Here is a 24,086-nt window from a genome sequence, read left to right on the forward strand (position 1 = left end):
TTAAGCTTTCTTAAAGCTCTTGAGGGCTTTAGTTTAAAAACTGCTCCCCTATCCAATTTATCACACTAGATGAAAGCTCTAGGAAACTGCAGCAGCAGGCTTGTTAAGGAGCTTATCTCTGTTCCAGTGGAACTGAGGACACTGACTTCTGCAGGTAAGCAGTTCTGTGTAGTTTTCTGCTGTCACTCTGGCTGCCCATCTTAGGCTTAACATACAGTACAGGGCACTGAGTAGTTTAAAACTTTTGATATTCTACTGCATATTCTGTTCTGCTAGGTATTCAGTGCAAAAGATCTGTTGTGCAGAGGCTGCTTGGATGTTTTTGAACTGTGTCTTTGTCCTTACTAACTTTTGCAGAGACTTTCTCCCACCAGGGTGGTGAACTGGAGAGCTGGAGAGCAAGAGAAGGGAAGGCTTGCTCTTACTGCTGTTCGTCTGTGGGTTGGAGCTCTGTCTGCCAAGGTGGTTGAATCTGAAAAAAACTGTTCCAGAAAATCACTGTTCTGCTTCCTCGGGTCACCCTGTATTCACAGGGACTGTATTCCAGCCTTGCTCTGTTAAGGCTTACCTTAGTTGTCTCTCCTGTCAGAATAATTTGTTCAGTCTCATATATTATTCCACCATTTTTATCAAAGACACAGTATCTTAACTACTGTGTAGCGTAATTGCTTTAATCCCTTTTACACACAAGCTGGAAGGTTGGTCCAGGCAGCTTGAAAAGGGTTGCAGATGCAGACTAAAATGTACTAATTGTCTTACTAGCAGCTGTCCCCTTTTGGTGGGTAAGATAGAGAATAAATGGTTTCCAGTTGGGCTTCATAAGTTAAGCTGTACCTTACTGTTGTTTGTAGTGACTGGAGCTACTTTCATCTTTGCAAGTGTATTCACATGCCGCTGATGAGTGGTGATGAGAATGGTAGTCTGGAACTACCTGCTGTAATCTGCTGCTGACGACAGGTCTGGAAGCTTGATGATTCCATGGAATATATTAAAGCAGGAAGATATTTTCTGAACTGCGCACGGATATCACAGGTGAGTCTAATAGGACTGAAACACAGAGCAAGTCCACTGCTAGCCTTGACTAATGCTGGCACCTTGACTGAAAACTTCCTTTTTTCTGCTGACTCCAAGGCTCTAAAAACAACGGCTTTCTAAATGAATTGATAATCTAATAAAGAAAACTCCATTATGTGAAATTCAGAGTCTTAAAAGTGTTAATATGAATTTAGTTGGATTTGAAAAATGAATATATTAGAGAGGTTTCTGCACACTTAATTATGGAATTTATTGATCATCACATTGCCCTGTCTTACAGGACATTTTATCTGGCTATAGGCATGTCTTTGAGCTGCAATCCAAGAAAATAGGCAAAGACTCAAATCCAAGGCCAAAGCAATATTACAGCAATATTAAAGGAGTATTTTATAAGCCGGGTTTCCAGAGGCTAAGAATATCTTTGCAGTTTTTTTATGTATTTCGTCTAGCTGGAACACTTAAAAGGCAGCTCTGTGGGTTTGGGTTACTTCCTCTAGCTCTTGTGCTGAGATTTTGTAGATTACCTTTTCTGCCTTAATTTTACATTCAAGTATGCTAGCTCACTGTCTCCTTTATCAGTGCTGTTACAGAATCACAGGCTGGCTGTGGTTGGAAGGGACCTCTGGAGATCGTCTGGTTCAACCCCTCTGCTCAAGCAGAACCACCTAGAGCCTGTTGCCCAGGACCATGTCCAGACAGCTGCTGAAGATCTCCAAGAAGCAAAACTCCATCATTTCTCTGGGCAACCTGTGCTAGTGCTTGGTCACCCTTATAGCAAAAAAGTGTTTCCTGATGTTCAGGAGGAACTTGCATTTCAGTCTGTGCCTGTTGCCTCTCGTCCTGTCACTGGGCACCACTGAAAAGAGCCTGATTTTGTGCTCTTTGCACCCTCCCTTCAGATATTTATGTACATTGGTAAGATCCCCCTGAGCCTTCTTGTTTCCAGGCTGGACAGTCCCACCTCTCTCAGCCTTTCCTCACAGGAGAAATGCTCTAGTTGCTTTTTGTTGAACTGTTCAGTGTGTGTCTCTCTTGGGGGAGCTCAGAACTACACTCGGCACTCCTGGGGTCTGGATGTTTTCTGTGTCTGAGAGTTATTTTGGATACTTAGACCTTGTCACAGTGAGCAGAAGAATACTCAGGGTTTATTTGGGCAAATCAAAGCCCTTGTCTGTTTTTCTGAACATTGACTTGTTTTCTTCAGAGGTCAGCATCTGTCACTTTGTTTTGTGACTTCATGTGACAATTCTGTGCTAACTCTGGCCTAACTGAGCACACTCATCCCTCTTTTTACTGGCTTTAGTTTCCCACAGTTGCTGCTTATCTCCATAGAAAATTGAGTCAGTCTGTGAAAACTGGAAGAAAACCTGGACACTTCCAATCCTTCAAATCTGCAAAGATCTCATGCAGCATTGAGAGAGAAGCTGCATACTCCTGCAACATCCTGGTATAGAACTTGCTTTGTTTAGCTTGTAATCAGGTGGCAGCCAGCAGCTAGGCAGTCTGAAATTACAATGAGCATTTGTGAAGAAGGGGGATGGAGAGGTCATGGGTTCATTAGAAAGCAGGGAGCCTGAAAACAACAGCGCTGTGCATTCGTCCTCTGAGCCTGTGGAACGTGGGTAAGTTTTAAGTAGCCATAAAACAATGTGGTGTGGCTTGCCCGTTTCTTGGTGCTGTGTTTGTTTCTGAGCAGCTCAGTGAGAGGGAAACATATAGATTACTGGCTTGTATTTCAGAATGGATGAGATGGGTGTCTGTTGTCTTTGCCAAAGAGGATTCCTTCAGTAGTAGCTGTCATGGGCAAGCTTGTTCCTCTGCAGAACAGTTGTTCTAATACAAACACAATTATCTGGAATGGTCCAAGGGGTGTACAGTCCAGGGGTTTAACACTTACTGCCTGTAACCTCTCCATGGCATTTGAAAGGGACACAGTGATCAGATTTCTCTGAATCAGAGTATAAATTGTGTCTGCATCTTACTCTCTGTGATGGGTTTTGGTGATACAAAATTGCCATTGCCTCAGTTGATAATACTTACGAGTTTCTGACAATTTTGTTACAATTAAATGGAGGAAGGACAGTGCTTCAGGACCACCGGAAAACTGAGGCATTTGTTGATTCCAAGTGGCTGGATGACAGATCAAAGACTCAAAAATACTGAATAACTAAACTTGCTGGTCAGGAGACAAAAAAATTCAAGCCTTCATGCTGTTATGGATTAGCTATATGGTTTGCAAACCATCAGCAATCATCTCTCAAAAGACAGCTGAACTGGCCTCCTCATGATTCTGAGTCCTGGCTGGATGGGTTTCTGTGGTTAGGCAGAGCTGTTGTGGACAAACCAGTTGTTTTCCACCAGCTGCAAGGACGAGGAGCAACATGGGATAGGAACGAGGTCTTATATTGGCTACATGAATTACACGTTACAACACTAAGAACTCCAGTTTTAATTCACTTTCCAACCTTTTGGCACTCTGCTGCTGCTGCTTGCCTATGTAATGCTGATTATAAACATCCATGTTCATGAGGGATCTTCTACCCAAGCTGTTGATGTCATATGCAATTCTCTTTAGAGGGCTGGACAGTGGCATTCCTGCTTAGGCTTCAGCAGTTAAAATACCACATGCACTTACCAGAGACACTGCAAAACCAGCCTCTACACAACAGGTTGTATAAGCAGATGCTGCCAGTGCAGATAATGAGAATGCATTGCTGCTTTACGCTCTGAAACACTGACAATAGCTGGGGAAGGAGGGCTTTCACTCCCCCACTTTTTTTCCAGCATATAAAGTCTGGTCCAGCTCCTCACTGGAGCTCATGATCTTCATGATATGGGCTGCTCTAAGGGAGCTGCTCTAGGGCCAGCATCAGGTAAGCACAATACTGCAGATGTTCTGTGAACAGCTGATGTTTGCTCCCTCTGGGATTGGATACAGGTAGTGTCCATGAAAACTCTGGACCACATTAAAGTACCTGAAGAGCAAGGAAGGCTTCTGAACAGGGAAGGAAGGAGAAACAAAATCACTATTATGCTATTAAATACGATTTTTTATTCTTTCTGATTTTATAAACACACAAACTTCTTAGGGAGAAACTGCAAGGACTTCTGCACCGCGTGTACATATGCAGCAGGTTCTCAGCCAGCTGACAGAAAAAACATTTTCAAAAGCATTTTAAGAACCTTTTTTTAAACAGGAATAGATGTTAAAGGTGTTTAGAGTAAAATTTTTCCAATGAGTTTTATTCTCTTGTGTTTTTTCTGTGCCTGCACCCTCCTTTCAGCTGCTAGGGAAAAACATCTGGAGTTTGAGATATCAAAAATACAGAGCTTCAGAGGGTCTGGAAAGCAAAAGCCTGGTCCCAGTTGTAGCAAGGCATTCCACCCAGGTATCCCTTGTGATGCTAGAGGATGGAAAGATCAAATGACAGGCCTCCTCACTGTCAGAACCTCAGTGCTGTTACTCCTGATCTGAGCTACTCTCACTGTAGAGAAATGCTGACAGACTTAATGGTATTGAAGTTAGTGAGAATCACTAAGTAAACCAAGACACGCAGGAAAAGGAACTAAAAATCCCTGGTGACATAAAGCCTACTAAAACGTTGAAAATAGTTAAGAACCAATATTTGCTGATTTTGAGAAAAACTATGGTCTAGAGGCTGCACAATTGTTCCTAGACATCAGGAAGGTGGTGGTGGTTCTGCAATCTGCTCTGAAGATGCGAGTTCTCAGTGAGCATTCCTTGTGGAAGAGAGGATGAAGTGAAGACAATAAGAGCTATTCAGTCCAAGATAATTGTATAGCAGCGGGTAATGGTTGCAGAAGGTTGTTTCATTTTGGTTGGAGAAGAAGTTCAAGTGTGGAAATAGCCCCTTTTATTCCCATGTCATCATCACGGCTGGGCTTCGCGAATGAAGATTTGGGAAGGGCTCTACCCACGTTTGTTGCAGGTGTGCTGGTGGCTAAAAAGGCCAATACGAGATAGGCATGTCCGGTTGCATATTCCCATGTACTAACACATTATTGGACTTCTGAGAATATCAGTGGTTGAGTTAGGTGTCAAAACAGACCATTAAATGCAGGACAGAGGGCAGTCTTATGACTGTTCCTCCACAGCTATCTTTCTGAGAGACAGGTTGGTTTTTCAGTTTCTCCAGTATCTTGAAAGTGTGCTAAAAAACTAGCTGGATCTATATATCACAAAGGACCAAAGAAATATAAAACACAGTTTACTTAGGCAAGTCTTCATTGGTATTTGACATACTTTCTTCCCAGGCCTGAGGGTGAGGATGAGGGTCAGATTTGACTTTTCATCCTAAAAGCTGATGGTGAATGCAGGACAGGAACAGTGTACCTGCAGCCACCAGAATGGGTGAAGGGATACACCCTGTCACTCTGCAGTGGAAGAGTTTTCCTGAAAGGTAGTCTTTATCTTCAGATGTGCCACGTGGCTGAATTTCAGCTAACTTGCTACCAAAGAATAAGCAGTCCCCCCTCTGTGCTAATTTGGCAGACAAAGTAGTAGATTAAGTCCCTTGAGAAATCCCCAAGGAATAAAATTCAAACAATTAACTGTTGGCCATAGCCAGAAGACAAAGATGCTAACTTATGAGTTTGTTTGCACTGCTCTGCAGGCTGTATGCTAACTAGACTGTTGTCTTTTTCTTTCATATGCAAAGCTTCTAAAATGGGACTCTGCCCTTTAGAGATGATGTAAAAAAGACTTGGTTGCCTCTACCAAGTCCGTCATGAACCACAATTTCGAGGTGTAGCCATTTTTTATTGTATAGGCTGCTTCCCTCGTTTCCACCCACTGAAATTACTACCTGCTATTGGTGACTACATCACATTCACTTTGTGGGTGGAAGCCTGAAAAGCTCGTAAACGTCTCATTTCACATAGGTGGGAAATGAGATATGGATCCCCAAGTGTTACCTATAATTTTACACACCATACACGTAATCCCCACCATACATCAAGAGATGCTTACAAATAATTCAGCTACACTCAAAAGTAACGTATAGGCTTACCAACAGAAGTGCTTAAAAAAAACAGAATTGCACATCACTTCCTATGAAGTCAGATGAAGTTTAGGAAAACTACAAAAAGATAATACTTCTATTAGGAAATGCTGAAGTGGTCACTAACTACTCAGAACACTACTCTGATTCATTAGCTGCTCTCATCAAAGAAAAATTTGGGGCAAAGTATTCCCTCCACCCATTAGGAATCTGAACAGTCCATTTCTATGATTATTCCAGGTACCTAGTATATTCTACGTGTAGTATAATCCAGTACCAGGCTAGCAGCTCCAAGAAGAGCAGGATCTGCTAGATTTGAGACCACCACATCTACAGTTTTAACAGAGGACAAAGCCTGTCGATTTATCACGTCTTTGACAGCATTAACATAGTGGTTAGCTAGAACTCCAGAAAGGATCACAAGAGAGGGGTTCACGGTGTGTAGAACGTTCACAACTCCAAGGCCTAATGCAGTCCCAGCTGAAAAGAAAAAGTAAAAAGAAATTAAGTATAATACTCAAAGCAGTTCTGGCATCTGTAGTTGAAATAGGTCTGTAAGCAGGAAATAACACTTGTCAGGAAAGTGTTCTGTTCCACAGGGCAGGGTTTTGGGTTTATATTATCAGACAATATCAGTTTGCCATTAATTAAGTAAAAGGACAAAAAAAAAAAGGCCTTTTTTTTTTTTTGCACAATAATGCATTAATCAATTATATGGACGTGAAATACAAAATGATACATTCATCACGCTTGTAAGCAAAGCAAAAACAGGAAAGCATTACTCTCTACTATCTTAAGTGTTATCACTACATATGAGGCAGAGGAGTCTGTTTAAAGCTAGTAAAACAGTAAAATATCTTGTGTAAAGTAATACATAAATTGTCTCTGCTAGCTCAGACTAGCCATTCACTTTCCTACAATGAAGCGTCCCCAAATTTTCCAATACGAGAATGTTGATGCTTTCCTTTTTTTTAAACTGATCTTTGCAGAAGCTTTTAATCTTGTTTATTGGAACAGATACCATGAATATACACTTCTGCTGACATTTCCTCCAACATTTATACTTGAAGTTTCATGACTGTTAGTAATTTTAATATAGGGTGTTCCTCAATGTGTAGAATGTGTTTGTAGTGTTGCAGTGCACTACTATTTCTGTATCCCCAAAAATATAATCATGGGAGTGTTCCACCCTTTAGGCTACGTTCTTACCTGTTCTGAGAATGCTCTCTGCTTTTGTATTCCCAAGCTTAGCTGCTTGAATAAGATGTGCAGCACTAACAATCTCCTCCTTCTTCATTGACATTCCTTCTACTAAAAGCAGATCATCTGAAAAGGAGGAGAGAAAGCCGAGAGCAAAACATGGTGATGTGGCAAGTCAAGAAAGAGACGGTGAAAAACCAGGCAATTAAAGTCTTTACAGCTCTTTTACTTGCATAATGAATCCTGAACAATCTGCATAACCCTGAGTTTAGCCAAAGTAATCATACCCATATTATTCAGGAAACTACTTGCAGAAGCAGGGAATCAAACTCAAACAGTTATAGTGTGGTAATTCACTAGTCTTGTCAGGCCCAAAAGTTAATAAAATATAAATGTTCTCAAACTTATTTAAGACTGAGAAGCTATTTCTGAAAGACAATCACTGTGAAACCAAACATCCACAGAATGTCTGTCAGATTACCTTACAGCATGGTTAAGAAGGAGAGTCTAAACTCTACTGTGTGCTTCTGGTAATTCTGACACCAGTGATTCCAAATGTTCTTTGCCACTGAAAAATATTTGTACTATAACAGGTTTACCAGCACACCTACTCTTGTTTCCTCGTAGAAAAAGAAGGCAGGTCTACCTTTAAAAATTTCTTCCTATACTGCATTTCAGTAATTGTGTTTTCAAAAATAAACTAAATAGATACCATCATGGAGTTTCTTGGCTTCCCTCTGTAATGCTATTCCTGAGGCATATGCTTCTATACATCCTTGGCTACCACACAGGCACTCTGGTCCATCTAAAGATACGACAATATGCCCAAGCTCAGCAGCACAGAAAGAACTGCCATGGATCAGTTCATGCTGATGAATGATTCCACCTCCGATTCCTGCAAAGGTATGAAAACTTCTGTGGTTAGAAAAAAGACAAACAACCGCCCCACCCCACAACAGTTTTTAAAGGCCCCAGTTCTGCAGGACTGATATTTCCTTATTCTAATACAGACAAGATAAAATAATTTGCATCAGTGATGATCTACACTGGAAATCAAAAATTACTGGTTACTAAAAGAACTCTTCTCCATTTGACACACCTAATAAGCAAGCTCACAGCTCCCTCCTATTCATATATGTATCAAAATTATATATAATGCTTATCTTTTCTTAAAAAGCCTATGGATGGTACTGAACAATGCCAGATCTTTTAAGCTTGTGAGTCATGCTCTTTATGCAGAAAACTGTCCTTCCAGGTGGCCTTAAAATTCTTAGAAGTTTTAATGCTGTATTGAGACAAAAGAGCCAGGACACTAAAACCTGCAGGTCTCTGCTGCCCCTTCTCAAACTCTGGCTCTGGATTGATCAGCTAGTTATTACTGCCACCATCTAAAGGACTATATACTTAACAAATGAGAAAAGTTACCCCACATTTGCATTTGAGATATACTAAGCATCATATCTCATATTTAGTTGCTTATATTCTAGATACATTTCCTGATCTGACTTGTATTTCTAAAGAGAATTAAGCTATAAAGCTGAAAAAATGCAAAATTATTCCAGCTAAAGTTGCCTAGATTTTCCTTACTTGCCTGCATAGCTGTATCAGGCAGAATTTCTTTTATCAAGAAGCTTAAACTATGGAAGAGGTTTAATTTTCCTGAATAAATTAAAAAGTACCCTAAAAGACACAAATAAGAATAGCAAAAGGATTTTTGGTTTAAGAACCTAAAATATTAGGGTCTTCTAGGCATAGTGGTAGTGTTTATATTTTTAAGATCAGCTGAGCCTCTAAGTGATGCTACTGGACTTTGGGTTTCATTGAACTGTAACACACCCACCTGTACCAGTAATGAGCGTTACAAAATTTTCTACTCCTTTTCCATGACCAAATTTCCTCTCTGCTAGAGCAGCACAGTTTCCATCATTGTCCACCCAGACTGGCAGGTGCAGAGCGTCAGATATTGGAGTTCTGAGATCCACAGAGCTCCACTCCTGAATGAGTTTTGTAGAGTGAAGCACAATTCCTTCTCGGGGGTTTACACGTCCACCTGTGGAAATACCTAAGTCCCAGAAACATAGGAGAGAAAAATCAAAACAAAGTCACTGTGATACTTAAGTAAAAGACCTGTTTTTCTTTTTGTAATGACAAGAATTTTCATTTCTAATACTAGGCTTTGAAGCAGAGCATGGAGTAAAAATTTCCTAAGTATTACTGGCAGTGCAACTTTTGACATGTAAAGGTACAGAATCATGGAAAGGGGGGGGTTGGAAGGGACCTCCAGAGATCATCTACTCCAACCCCTCTGCAAAAGCAGGTTCACCTAAAGCAGGTTGCACAGGATTGTGTCTGGGTGGGTTTTGAGTATCTCCAGAGAAGAAGACTCCACAACCTCTCCAGGCAGTGTGTTTCAGTGCTCAGTTACCCTTAAAGCAAAGGAAGTAATTCGTAGAATGCCACTGCTCTAATCACAATGCACCAAGTGTCCTTAAGACCGACTAGATAGGTATTGGTTAATGTTAAGTCAAAGAATTAATGTTCCTACTTCAGGCAAGATTGCAGCAAATCACTTAATAGTTGTGTTTCTTGTTAATCATGTACAAAACAGATATTAGCAAACTGTACAAAATAAATTATTCGAATCCTGAAAAATTACTAATGTCCTGAAGTCTGCTGTAACTCTCAAGGCTTAGGATGACCAGGATTTAGTCATCCTAGGATGACTAAAGATTCAGGAAAAGAATCACTGGACCAGTGATTTCTACTTAAAAATACACTGTTTTTGTGAAAAATCAAATCTGTTCAGAGATTTGTCTACTAACAGGCACTATTAGCCAAACCAGTTTTCCCTAGCTAGAGAGGCTTCCAAAGTTGATAGACTCTCTTGGGACCTTTGAAAAGCAGGGCATTATTATGGAGGTATTTAGCTCTAGAAATGAAGTTTGAACATTTTATTGTAGTGCTATTTCTCTACAGATGGTGCCAGGGTTAACATTATAACGGAAAGCAGCCACAAAACTTCTAAGACAAGCAGCTGAACCGAACATTAAAGCTGTAAGAGAGATCTAATTTGAAGATCTAACATTTCTTCTTATGGCTTTGTGTTCTTAACATGGTTTTTAAAGAATACAACATCTTCAAATTAACTTTTCTTGTGTGATTCAATTAAGTTTTGGTCTGGAACAAACTACTTTTCCTACAGAGTATTTCTCAGCTAAAATGAAGATTCTATGTCCTCCTTAAAAATTCAGGACACATTAATCAACACCCTCATAAATAACTGTAACATGTAAGGCCAAACGTCCCAGTCACCATTAAACTGAAGAAGTCCTGTCTGGTATAAACAGGTATTATACCTGTCTGGTATAATGTGGAACCCTACTGCAGGTGCAAGTAAACTGGAAGTCAGCAAAAAGGCTGCTTTTGTCTCTGTCAGCTGCAAATTTATTCCTTAACATTCTAGCCATTTTAGTCTGCCCTAGCATAACTGAGGACTCTGCTGCACAGTTGATCCTAGCCCTAAAGAAAGGCTTACAGATGGCAGAAGAAACTTGACTCAGCTGCAGTTGTTTCAAGAGCTGTTTTGATATTCATCTGATTCACAACTCCAAGACAACAGGGAGCCTCAAAATCCATAAAAGCTATGTACCACACATTTTACATATAGTTTACTTAGCTGATTGTTTTCATGGCTGTTACAAACTGGAGAAACCTCAGTCTTTATAGTCAGCTTCTCATTTTCACAGTCGTTTTAAAAAGCTTGTTTAATATAATTTATGATTCAAGAGCTTAAAATACAAGAGATCCATTTTAGAAAGATGTTTTAAAATAATGAGTAGTGATTTAATTCTTAGATGAAAAGACAAAGTTAGTATTTGTTAACTTACCTACTCCCAAAATCCTGCAGTTTACATTTACTGCCTCTGATGCAGCCTCTACACACATCTTTAGAATTAATTCCATTCTGTCTTCATAAGTTTTAGGGTTCAGCTGGGTATACTTCTTAACTATTTCACCCTAGAAATTAAAAACAACAAAAGAAATGTTGTTTTTAGAGAAATGTACTTAATGATGAAATGTCTCCTTAATTTAAATTACAGGTCAATTTGAAGATAGAGAGCTATTACTTATCTCTTTAAAAAAACAAAACAGATGCTATGCTTTAGATCTCGGGACTACAGGAAAGATTCCTGACAACTCTGGGGGACAAGTCTGCAGGATTAGGCATTACATTCCACTCCTGTAATCAGCCTCCCCTGTCTGAAATTAAATACACATTTTAAGGAACACATGGCTTGTGTAAGGAAATATCACCAGAGCTACAGGAAGTGTTGTTGGGCATAAACCGTGATATAGCAACACACTTAAGCTCAACACTAAAGTGTTAAAGAAAAAAAAAAGAGTAGCAATTGCTATAAAGAAGAGAAAAAATGCAGTGCTTTAAGAATAAAATATTTCCAGTTTGACTACATAAAAGGTTTGTGTGGTGTCACAGACACCGCTGTGGAGAGTCAGCCAAAGAGAAATGCTAAAAATTTAAAGGCAAAATTTACTATCCTTTCAGAAATAACTTTTTTTCTAAGCAATTATACTTCTGAGTCACTTGTAATATTTCTGGAGTACCCTCTACTGTGATATATCATAGAATCACAGAACAGTTTTGGGTTGGAAGAGACCTCAAAGTTCACCTAGCTCCAAGCTCCATGCTGTGGGCAGGGACACCTTCCACTAGGGCAGGCTGCTCAAAGCCCCATCCATCCTGGCCTTGAACACTCCCAGGGATGGGGCAGCCACAGCTTCTCTGGGCAACCTCTTCCAGTGCCTCACCACTCTCACAGTAAAGAATTTTTTCCTAATATCTAATCTAAACCCACTCTCAGTCTGAAGCCATTACCCTTTGTCCTGTCACTACATGCCCTTGTAAATATGTTGGACAGGGTGGGGAGGATCCGGGAGGAAAGGGTTATTTTTAACCCTAGGAGTCATGCAGTGGTAATAGAAGTATTCATTATGCATGCCTATAAGAAACTAATCTTAAAGAAATGTTCATCTTGCAGGACTAAGCCAGGGATCTGCAGAAGGTACACAGCTTAATAATGTTATTCTCCCTGTTATATCCCATGTACAATGTGTCTGAGTGAATTGCACTAAATTAATGCAACTAAGCAAAGAGGAGTAACAAACATGGCTGAGTCACTGTTGCCAAAAGAACTGTCAATGGTTTTGAGTATTAGGTCCCACCATCAGCATCACATGAGCAAGAGATTTTGTGGATTTTCTATGTTTAGTTTCCTCTTCGCTTTTACTTTGGAAGGGGAGGGAAATCAGAGGAAGTTGTTTTGGAAGACAAGGCTGCAGCAGACATTATGAGAAGACAAAACAGCTTTTAAAAGGAATTTTTGAAAACTCAGTTATTTGTGAGAATTACATCTCAGATTCTGCCATTTGCTGTTGAATGTCTACATCTGGTATGTAAATTTTATTATGAAAGTCTGATCCTGTTCACTCTGATTTGCTAGCATTTCAACTATCATAAATGCCAGCTCAAACTACACCCTGCAAAGTGGACAGAATTTTTTTAAAATTCATTTTCTTCCAGGCTGTGTTGACAGAAAAATGTGTCAATTTTACTTCTAAAAGAATTACACTTTTAAAAGTTGTCTTTAAGACTTCGAAGATCTGTCAGACGTCTTTTAAAAATTCTGGACTGTATCAGCTCACTTAACATAGCCCTTCATCTTTCTGCAGGCATCTTACTTTGCTCTCTGGGTAACTATATCTAACTGATGTAGTCAGCAGCTATGACCTCACAACAGCAAACAGGCTTTGCTAGGTTCAGTCTTAGAAGAGCAAATGAGCAGGCAAACTGCATTAAGACTTTAGGAGAGGTGCAACAAATGAGGGAAAAAAAAATCTTCTTCATCCCTCAACAACAAAAGTCAGTAGGACTACTTTGTTTTGGAGCTCTTTTGCATCATAAGCCCATATCCTCGCTGCAGGAACAGAACAACAAAAGCCAATGGAGTTTGCAGAATATCCAGAAATACAACTGAATATTTACCTTCATACTGACAATTGCTACTCGGAGATTTGTTCCACCTAGATCCACAGCCAGAGCACTCTGTGTCTCTAGAATATGGTCAATATCCTGAGAGATATTATCTTTGACAGGAGGAAAACAGAATTTCTTTTGCAACGGTTCTTTGAGGTCAATAGATTTAAGGAACTTCAAGATCCTTGGAACAGCATTACCATCTCCATATATTTTTGAGCTGTAATACATATAAAAAAAAAAAAATCCATGTAATTGGAAGTAACGTTGCAATCTGTAAAATTCTTTATATGACAGAAGACTGTAACACTGTGTAATTACAAAATTATGCTCTGGCTACTATGGCAGTACTGCAGCTCACACTACACAAGGCTGCCACAAGATATGGCAGAGTGTGATACTGAAGATCACACAATAGACTGTGCAAGTGTGGCACTAGCTCCATTTTGGAATACAAAACTGGAACGTAGAAAACTGGAAGTTAATGATGCCAAAAACCCCTGTAAAATTAAGAGTCTGATGAAGGAACCCACATCATAAAGCAAAATAACAACATAAAAATTATGGACAGTTTATGTATGTGCTACAGGCCCAAACCAAGATGTACTTATCACACGGATGACAACTACATAATAATAAACTGTACATTCATGTCAGCTTTCAACATGTACATCCATTTCTAAAATATCATCATACATGGTGTCAGACATATGGTATTACAGAATTAAGTTTTGTTGCTCTATTTAGGTTCTTAAGAAATATACTTTTGATTCTTGTCCTTACTTGGACAAATATACTCTCCTGAAGTTTACAAGAACTTATACATTAAAGAAATGAGGGTCAGTACTGTAGGGCTGAAGGATAATGAAAAGCATACTGCTATAATTCTGCAGCTTCCCTGGAAGCTTGCAATCAGGATTCTCTACATACCATGCCTGAAGTCAATTCAGCTATGAAGCTCTGTGTCACAGAATCAAAGAACAGTTAGGGCTGGAAGGGATCTCTGGAGATCATCTAGGCCAATCCCCATGCCAATGCAGGGTGACCTAGAGCAGGTAACACATCTAGGTGGGATTTTAATGTCTCCAGAGAGGGAGACTCCATGACCTACCTGGGCAGCCTGTTCCAGTGCTCTGCCACCCTCAATGTAAAGAAGTTCTTCCTCACTTTGAGGTGACACCTGTATTTTGGTTTATGGCTTTTGCACCTCATCCTGTTGCTGGGCACCACTGAAAAGAGTCTGGTACCATCCTCTTGACACCTCCTTTGAGATATCTGTATGTATTGATGAGATCCCTTCTCAGGCTTCTGTTCTTCAGACAGGCCCAGCTTCCACAGTCTCTCCTCATAAGAGAGATTCTCCAGTCCCCTAATCATTTTTGTGGCCTTCTGCTGGAACCTCTCCAGTAACTCCTTGTCTTTCTTGAACCAAGGAGCCCAGCACTGGAGACAGCACTCCAGATGTGGCCTTACTAGGGCTGAATAGAGAGGGAGCATCACTTTCCTTGACCTGCTGACCACACTTTCCAGTGCACCCCATGATCCAACTGGCCCTCTTGGCTGCAGGGACATGCTGCCAGCTCATGGTCACCTTGACATCCACCAGGACTCCCAGATGCTTCTCTGCAGAGCTGCTCTCTAGTAGGTTCTTATAGTCCTTCCACGTGGCCTGTCCCTTTTTCCATCATTCCATAGTTTTTTTTTTGTTTGGAGATTTACTAGAAGCCTCCTGCTCATCCACACATGTCTCCTGCTCCATTTGTCTGATTTCTTGCTCATGGGGACACACTTTTCTTGAGTTCGGCAGTAGTGGTGCTTAAACAATGACCAGCTCTCTGGGAATCCTTTCTCTTCTAGAGCCCTAATCCATGGGATTCCTCCAACCAGGTCTTTGAAGAGGCCAAAGTTAGCTCTCTGGAAGTTTAGGGCTCTGGTCCTGCTTACTGTTTTGCTTCCCCCATGCAAGATGCCGAGTTCCACCATCTCATGCTCACTGCACCCAAGGCTGCCTCCAACCTCCACATCTTCAACCAGTCCCTCCTGGCTGGCTAGTACAAGGTCTAGCCTTTCATCATTGGCTCCTCCACCACTCGCATTAAAAAGTTATCTTCAGTGATCTGCAGGAACTTCGTGGACTGTGCGTGCCGAACTGCGTCATCCCTCCCACAAACACCAGGCTGGTCAAAGTCCCCTGGGAGAACCAGGGCCTGTGACTGCAAGGCTATTTCCAGCTGCCCAGAGAAAGCCTCATCAACTTCCTCCTCCTGATCAGGTGGTCTGTAGTAAACACTCACAACGGTATCACCCTTATTAGCTTGTCCCTTAATTCTTACCCATAAACTCTCAACTTGTTCACCTGCCCCTGGGTAGAGCTCGATACATTCCAGTTGCTCTCTCACATAAAGAGCAACTTCGCTGACCTGTTCTTTCTAAAAAGTACATACCCATCCATGACAACATTCCAGTTGTGAGCTATCCCACCATGTCTCAGTAATTGCAATGAGATCACGGCCTATGACTGTTCTTGTTTATTGTCCATGCTGCACACATTTGCATACAGCCACTTCAGAGAGGATCAGGCAATGGGGTTGCTTGAAGGGGTATAAGAGGATTCACCACTGCCATAAACACCCTTGATGTGTTTAGCCCTATGATTCTTATCTTATTCTATGCACTGGTTGGTATGACCTACTCCCCAGGAGGAAGCAATGGCACAAGCATTGCCACTTTGAACCCCAACCCTGAGTCCTTCAGTTTAAAGCCCATTTCACCAAAACTGGCCAGCCTGCTGCCAAAGATTCTCTTGCCCTTTTTAGACAGGTGGATCCCATCACATCCTAATAGGATACAATCATTAAAGTACAACCCCTTGTCCTGAAAGCCAAAACCTTCTCAATGGCACCAGCCACAATGCCAAATGTCGAGCTGCATTGTGTCTGCTTCTGGCTGTTCCCATTTCTCTAACCAGTAGGACAGATGAGAAGATGACTGGGACAGTGATGCTTTTTATGTGCCTTGCCAGGCCTTCACGGTATTCCTTGATCCTGCTCATTTTTTGGCTTGTGGCATCATCTGTACCCACATGAAAAAGTGTCCTTCAGGCACAAGGCAGATGTAGGCACATGGGATGTTCTCCCCCCCACGCTGCTCCTGTGGAACAAGCTCTCTTAATCATGCTATCTAAGTTAACATACGAATTTTGTCCTCTTGACTTTCTGTTGAATGTTAAATTACTAGTTATATCAAAACATTACGAGTGACATTTTGCTCTACAAATATGAATGTGCATACCAGACATTGCACTATGATTCGGAAACAAAAATAATTTGTAACCTCAGATTAGCACGTTAAAAGCACTCCCATCAAATACAGTGAACCACCTCAGGACTAAATGCCTTTTACTCCACTGCTTTAACATCCCTTCAGATGAATTAAGACAACTGTACTCACCATGGATATTGCTTACCAAACTGAAGCTGTAGAGCATGCAAAATCTTATCCTGTGTATCAGCATCACGAACGTGAAGAACATTTTCACCTAGATGACAAAAGTCAACAAAATAGGACAGATCAGTTCCTCAAATTACATTAGAGAATAAGAACTGCTTTAGAAATGAAAAAAATTACTTTTCTTTCTTCTGAGGAGGAAAGATGCCCACCAGATCAACGTTGCTCTGTATCAATTATGTGCCCCCCCTTGCTCCCAATAAAGCAATGGTGACACCTATGATACAATATCCTGTACTACAGAACACAAGCAAGTGTTTCTGTTCCACAGAACTCTATTATTAACAATGCACAAATGAAAACGGGATAAATGGCTATTTGGGCCTTGTCTGTATTCCTGAAATCCCACAATACAACTACTTCACCTGAACTGTACCTGAAGTGGTGAACAGTTCATATTTTGGAAGTGAAATTTTTATACTTATCAAACATCAAATTAGCTATGAAGTAAAACAATTAGTTACCTATTCTGCTAAATGGAATTCACTGCAAATGGAGATATATTTTCACTTGTCTATAGATAAAAGCCCCATTATCTTATGTAACACACATAAGCAGGACTAGCATGATAGAGGTATAGCAAGTGAAGCTTCAAAATGGGTGAAAAATCACGTTGTGCTGATACTGCAAGATGGCCTCTATTAAGTGTTCATTTGACTTTATCCTGGGAAGGAAAAAAAAAACCCCTCAGAACCAGAAGGAAATCATTCAAGCAAACACGTACCTGTTTCTCTTCCCGTCTGACGTGTCCCCAGGTTAATGACAGGTGTACCAAATGCTCCCACCTCTCTGACACCACAGCTGCTGTTACCAATCATACAACCAGCATGAGCAACCAGCTGAATGAACTGGTCAAATGGGACATGCTTTACTGCCCGAAAATTGGGATGATGTTCGATGCCCTTCTTCCTCATCACGCGAACCATCTCTTTGCTTCCTGCAGAAAAACAAGGTAGAATAAATTACTCAAGTTCTATTTTAAAATGGAAGTCCAGACAAGTAAAGGAGACAGCACTAGCCATTCACTCAGTTGCCAGCTCTCAGTAAGTTTTGTTCTCTTATTATTTAAGTTGCATAGCTAGGTACATGAGCCCATGTTTGACCCAAAAATCCACTGCAAAAGCCTCTTCATAGTTTGAAGTTAATTTACGAGGCACTAATATTGCTCCTACATGTCACATGACTTCCCTTCTAAAGCACCCTTTTATGTGTCCCTCTGTCACGAAGGTATTCTACTCACCTGCATCCACATTAGGGAACAGAACAAGTGTTCTCTTGTTGAAGGAGATGAGTGCATCTAGTGTCAGCTCAAACATCTTTATGGAATGTTTAATATCTGTGGTTACAGGATGTTGCAGAGCAACTATATAATCTCTAGTTTTGACATCTTCACCTGTCCAAATGGAGGCAAAGAAAGAACTTTTTTAATTGTCATGGAATACCAAGAGGAAGGAAGGTCATACTTTTGAAAATACTGATGTGAAAGCCTGAAGAGTTAAGGCACTGAATGGGATACCTAACACGTAAGTATCAATGCTACAATAAACCTGAAGGGAGTTACAGGGTGATCTACCCTGTTATTTGCCTCTCTAAGCACATCACATAACTTTATAGAGACCACTACCTAAACCTCAACAAACCGTTAACTTGCAAGCCTACCTCTAAAGCTTTGCAAGACTATACCAGGATCAAGGAACTGTTCTCACAACAGTGTAAACCTGCAATAAATCCTGAAGCTGCTCTGGTTTTCCGTCACTTGTCCATCCTCAAGCAAAACTTCATTTCCATTTCTTTAAAACAGTCAGTCATACTTGTTTTAGTACATGTGATAGAAACTGATCTGCAAAACATACTGATCAAAAAAGACTCCAGCTTCCAACTACACAGGTTAGTGCGCCCTATAGGAGACTGCTTTGTTAAAGATAAAAAGAAAGCACAACCCCCCATTGTTTACAGGATTTGTAAGTCAATGAAAGTGAAACACCAAAACCCTTTGGTGCATGTTGCCTTGTTGCAGTGCATTGCTCAAAAAAAAGCTCGTAATACAAATTCTGTTAGATTTTCTTTTTATATTAGGCCTGAACAGCTTTGACTCTATTTAAACACATCCTTTACACGAAAATAACTGTTCATGTAAGACTGTTCTGTTTTTCAGTTGTTCAGCCCAGAGAAATTACCCATTTAAGGAGTTACTTTTTCGACTTGACAAAAGGAGCAGAAGTGTTCACCAGGACAGATTTGGAGCTTTTTGGCTATACAAGGCAGGCTACACAACAAAAGAAAAAGAAAGGAAACGTAGAAAGAAAGAAATACCAGGTACTATTATCAAATATATTGGTTTTTTTGACTGCTAACCTAGTTACTGAGTCTGTCTAGTGTTGAAAGTCACAGGAAAAACATAAAAAGCGGACTGCTTACCTAGCCACACGCGTATAATACTCATGTAGTCCTTGTTTTTGGCAGAGAGAAGCTTGTCATATGAGGGACAGCCCGCCAAAAGGATGCGGTCGTGGTCTTCACACATGGCTATCAAATGCTGCTCTGCACTCCTCGTGCAGCACACGTGGTAATGGGCCAGCTTGGTTATGGCATGTCTGATGGAGTCATCGATGGTCCCACTGACCTCCCCACCCTCGATGTGGAGGATGCGAATGTTCATCAGGGCTGCAGATGTGGCCAGGGCCAGAGCGTCGAATCTGTCCCCGTGAACTATCATTATGTCAGGTTTCAGGCGGTTGAGGACATCTGGTAACTTGACTAATGCAAGGCCCACTGACTCCACCATAGCTGCCTCATCCTCCCCTCTCACAATGGTGTGTAATCTTGTATGGATGTCGAAGTCATCTTGTTCAATCATACGATAGGTATTACTGAAGGTAAGAGAAGAAGGGTGAGAGTAAACACAACTTGGTTTTACAGCAACACAGCCTGACAAAATAAATGCAAATTGGAACAGCTGCACTGGGGTTTGAACAAAGGCTTGCTTATCACATCTCCTTCTTTAAGAAAAATTGGTTTTTAAGATTTTAACAGAATATTCTCATCCATGTGAAGATTCTCTCTCATATTGCAAGCATCAAGTTTTTCTAGACATCTTTAATGAGGAGATTGGCTGAACATGTTCTGGAAATCCTCAAAAATCAAACTCTTTGTTCATGTGTTTGCAGAGCCTTTCAGAGAATAGATATGGCACAATTTCCTTTCAGAAAAGGTATGTTTATCGACTTCACTGGACAACTGTATAAATACAACAGATACAACGCAAAGCTGAGGCCTGTATGCTCAAGGAAAACATCCTGCAGCTAGGATATATTATTCACATTCTATATTTGAGCTGTATCAAGACTCTGCACAAAGCCTTATGTTCAACGGAAAACAGGCTTTCACACCAAAGAAAAAAAGTTTTTCCACACATACTACCAGCTTTAGTCCGCAGTAAGAAAGTTAAAACATTCCTTGAATACTGAGAATTATTATTGTTTACAGTAATGTATGTGAAATAGAAGAGATCACACATCTGCATAAAATTACCTGTTTACAACAGTCGCTAAAACTGACCTTAGCAGTCTGCACACTACTGGAATTCCTGTCTGGACCGTGAGAGAAAAAACACAGAAGTTTTCCAATTTTGTTTTCAATCCATCCGACATTCACTGTCTTAGTAAAAGGATTACATTTTTAAACTGATTTAAACTGGATTTAATTTTCATTAAATTTACTCTTTGACTCATATTCTGCAACTTAGCAGTTCACAATCTGCAAGCTGAGCTGAGATGGCAAAGACTATAAAGTGCTCCAACTCAAGTAAAGAAGTGATCCCCATTCTGCATAACTAAAGGAAACTCTATCTATTTATCTATTTGATTCTGCTCACTGCTGTAACACAGGATATAATGCCTACAAGTAACTTGTAAGGTAATTTGTATTTCTTTTTGGTTTTTTGTTTTGTTTTTTTTTTAAAGGCAAATCCTTTTTGTTTTACTGAATGAAGTGGCTCAGATTTTTATAGCATAAAGCTGCATTATATTTCCAACTCCACTTAAAAATACCCTTCACATACCTGCCTTTTTCTCTATTACGTGCATTTACCTCAAAAAAACTTCCTTCTCTTTGCTTCTATTTTTTTTGCCTTTTGAAAGGTCAAAATCTAGGGAACAAATGTTTGTGCATTTCTGATGGTTTTGTTTCTTTTACTATCCTCCACACATTTCAGTGACAAACATTTCACAGGATCACTGTCATTTGATTTCTGCTGCTGTTGACTACCCTCCTCACATCCCTAGAACACATATCCCTAGGATTCCCCAGATTAAGGATTGCAGGGCTAGGTCCTAAAAAAAAAACAAAACCAAGCAGTACCTTGGTTTTAGGATGCTTATCACAAAGCAACTAACAGCAACATCATTTGTCAGATCAAAATCTCTATTGATTGCTTTGTGCATTACAACTCATTTATAAGAGAAACAAATGCTAAACACCTTGGAACTGGGAAAGAAGTATTTCATATTATTTTGCACAAGTCTTGCAGACAGCAAAGGATCATGGAATATAGAAAAATCAGGGCGATGTTTCTCCTCATTAGCAAATGAAAGGGATTATTGTATTTCTCCAATCAGACAGGATGCAATCCAACATGCTAACCTGTCAGGAAGTTTGTTTTTTTCTTTCTTGTCTGGTTTTGTTTCGGATCAGGTTAGTTTTGTGGCCTTGAATTCACCTTGCCATGTTGTTGGATGGAAACAATGTCCAGCACAAAGCAAGGAACAGAGCACTATAACATGCAGAAAGAGAACGGTCACCAGTGGAAATTCCTGTTTTAGCAGATTGACATAATATAACTTCCTCCCATCCTAACTTAAAAAAATGCCAAAATTTCTCATTGCAAAGACCAAAAAGTGTCTTTACTTGAAGATATGCTTATACATTTCTAAAAGTTCAGAAATGCTGATATGCTGCAGACTTTAAGCTAAAGTCTGATTTTGTCTTGCAAAGTAAGTGTTTTCCTATCTACTCCACTTACTGAGCCCAATCTGGCAAATGCAGCCAGAGGAAAACCAACCACAATCCCAGCAAGAATATGCATGCTGTTCCTTCTGTCCTTTTCACCTGGCATGTGGGAAGCCCTTCCAAAGGAAGGAATTTAGACCAAGACATTTCATTCTCCCAGGAAGGTGATCTGACTGCTTACTGGTGAAGTGTTATGGAGGGGGACCCTAATCTTCCCTGCCTGACCATACCTAATATATCTATCAGTTATTTATTTTGTCAGAAAGAGACAACCACCCTTTCCTACCTCCACGGTCCTGGAAGTGAGAACTAACAGTATTCCCCTGGGATATGGAATACGTAAGTACTTTGTCCAATAACTATGCAAAGTGGAAGAGCTGCAACTTAAAATGACTGAGGAGTATCTTTTCTCTGTGAAAATTGAAAAACTGTAGCACATTTTCATTCGATAATCACCAGATTCTTACAGAAAAATGAAGGAACTGAGTTTCTTACTTCATACAGTCTGTGATCCTGCTGAAGAGCTCGATTACAGCATTTAAAGAAAACTTTCTAAAATTCCAAGACTGGTTGAAAAAATCCTAGAAATATGCAATCTCAGAAGGAGCCACAAAATAAAACGGAATCTGAAAAAAAATCTTAGAACTTTGTTGCTTACACTGACAATCCCAAGACTCTTTTTACCTAACATTCACGGTATCATTGCTAACACCCCAGAAACAGATCAGTAGAAAGATAAAAATTCACCTTACCCATAATCATCAATCAGGTGGGAACCAAGCACTACGACATCAAGCTCAAAAAACTGTGGTTCTGCCTTAATACCAAACATAATGGGAGCTAATTTTGAATAATCAGCACGGTTGCAAGTAGCAACACAAACACGAAGTTTGTGGTTGTTTCCATTCTTCTCCATGACTTCCTTTTGTTTCTGTTTCGAAAGATTCTTGAAGTACACTTCCTGGCATAACAGAGAAAAAAAAAGTGTGTCATTAGTAATAGTCATTTACTTGCAGTAAAGGGTACACTTCATGAACAGTACACACAAGTACAGTCCAGAACTGTGGACACACAGTAACCAATCCATTGATAACAGACAATTAATACCTTAAAGTACGTATCATCAGAAAATTTTAGAAAATAAGACTTTTTTTTTTAGTTAAAACTCAATATCCCTATTTCTAGAAATAATATATAAAAACTCTGTGTAAACCATATTTAAGTATTATGAAGTTCAGCTGTAATTAAACAGTAATTTTCCCTGTTCAGATGGAAACCTCTGAATAAGTAGAAAAATTACTGTGCCTTAGCACGAAAGAAAGAAAATCTCATATTCCAAAACCACAGAATGGAACAAATTGCTCAGATGCATCCACTGAGAGACTCCATGAATGAAAAAGAGAAAGTTTTTGACTGAGTTGGTTTACATGTCTTTGTTAAACACATTTTGGTCAGGTAAGGCAAGTTAAACATTGACTTCTAAACCCTTACATACTGCTTTGTAGGCCAAAGTACATTAAGATATTCACTAATACAGTACTGGGTTACAATAAGCCTGTTCAAAAATATACATATATATATATATAAATATATCTATATATATAAAATACCCCCAAATAACCCAAATTTCCTCTCCCCGCAAACAGAAATTACGAAAGTGTTAGCAAGAGTTTATCTGACCCACCATTTATAAGGTGGTGTTTGGGTTTTTGTTTGTTTGTTTGTTTTTTTGTTGTTGTTTTGTGTTTTTTTTTTTTCCCCTCCTTTCAAACATAACAGTATTTTAAGTAAGTGTCATCCTTTTGGTATGAAATCTAATGTTATGTCAGATTTTCACTCCATTTAAAACGGCAAATAAACTTCTTCCAGATTAACGCACAAGGGTTGCTTATCTCTGACTCAGAGCAGTATCAATCTCTATTGGTTTTGTCAGCTAGGGAAGCTCTTTCTGAGCAGTTGCTACACAAGCATGACAATAGTAAAAGAAGCACGAAATTGCTCCTTTTAGTATTGTCATGTGTGTATTGTCATTTCATACTCCTTTTAGACTACACTTAGATTTTTTCAGTAAAGTTCCAAAAGAAAGGCTACTGTGACATCTCACTCTTAAGAAACTTAGAAAATTCAGCAATTTTTCAAGATTTCCCTATTTTTAACCCAGATTAGTTCAGGTTTTATCACACAAGATGAGAAGTGATGCTTTGGTATAATAGTAATGTTAAGGTGGTCAGGAAACTATGCCAGATTGTCAAAGATATTTCTGA

The 24,086-nt window shown here is 39.8% G+C and overlaps 1 protein-coding gene across 3 annotated transcripts in view; it reads right to left on the minus strand.

The window, feature by feature from the left end:
• Window positions 1-4,064: 4,064 nt before the first annotated feature.
• GNE (glucosamine (UDP-N-acetyl)-2-epimerase/N-acetylmannosamine kinase) overlaps window positions 4,065-24,086 on the minus strand; it is a 32,645-nt gene continuing 12,623 nt past the window's right edge. For 2 of the 3 annotated variants that reach the window (XM_027745237.2, XM_027745236.2), the window contains exons 2-12: window positions 22,575-22,783; window positions 19,234-19,685; window positions 18,056-18,208; window positions 17,540-17,752; window positions 16,759-16,846; window positions 13,318-13,528; window positions 11,144-11,273; window positions 9,097-9,318; window positions 7,969-8,151; window positions 7,266-7,382; window positions 6,301-6,536 (exon numbers count right to left, since the gene is read on the minus strand). In XM_027745237.2, the coding sequence (XP_027601038.1) occupies window positions 6,301-6,536; window positions 7,266-7,382; window positions 7,969-8,151; window positions 9,097-9,318; window positions 11,144-11,273; window positions 13,318-13,528; window positions 16,759-16,846; window positions 17,540-17,752; window positions 18,056-18,208; window positions 19,234-19,685; window positions 22,575-22,738 (2,169 nt within the window). In that variant the 5' untranslated portion in view covers window positions 22,739-22,783. Of the gene's footprint in view, window positions 6,537-7,265; window positions 7,383-7,968; window positions 8,152-9,096; window positions 9,319-11,143; window positions 11,274-13,317; window positions 13,529-16,758; window positions 16,847-17,539; window positions 17,753-18,055; window positions 18,209-19,233; window positions 19,686-22,574; window positions 22,784-24,086 lie in introns of all 3 variants that reach the window. The other variant, XM_027745235.2, reaches the window with a different exon arrangement.

This window comes from Pipra filicauda, unplaced genomic scaffold (genome assembly GCF_003945595.2).
Source record: "Pipra filicauda isolate LSUMZ 115617 unplaced genomic scaffold, ASM394559v2 scaffold208_size1342795_pilon, whole genome shotgun sequence".
NCBI classification, from domain to species: Eukaryota; Metazoa; Chordata; class Aves; order Passeriformes; family Pipridae; genus Pipra; species Pipra filicauda.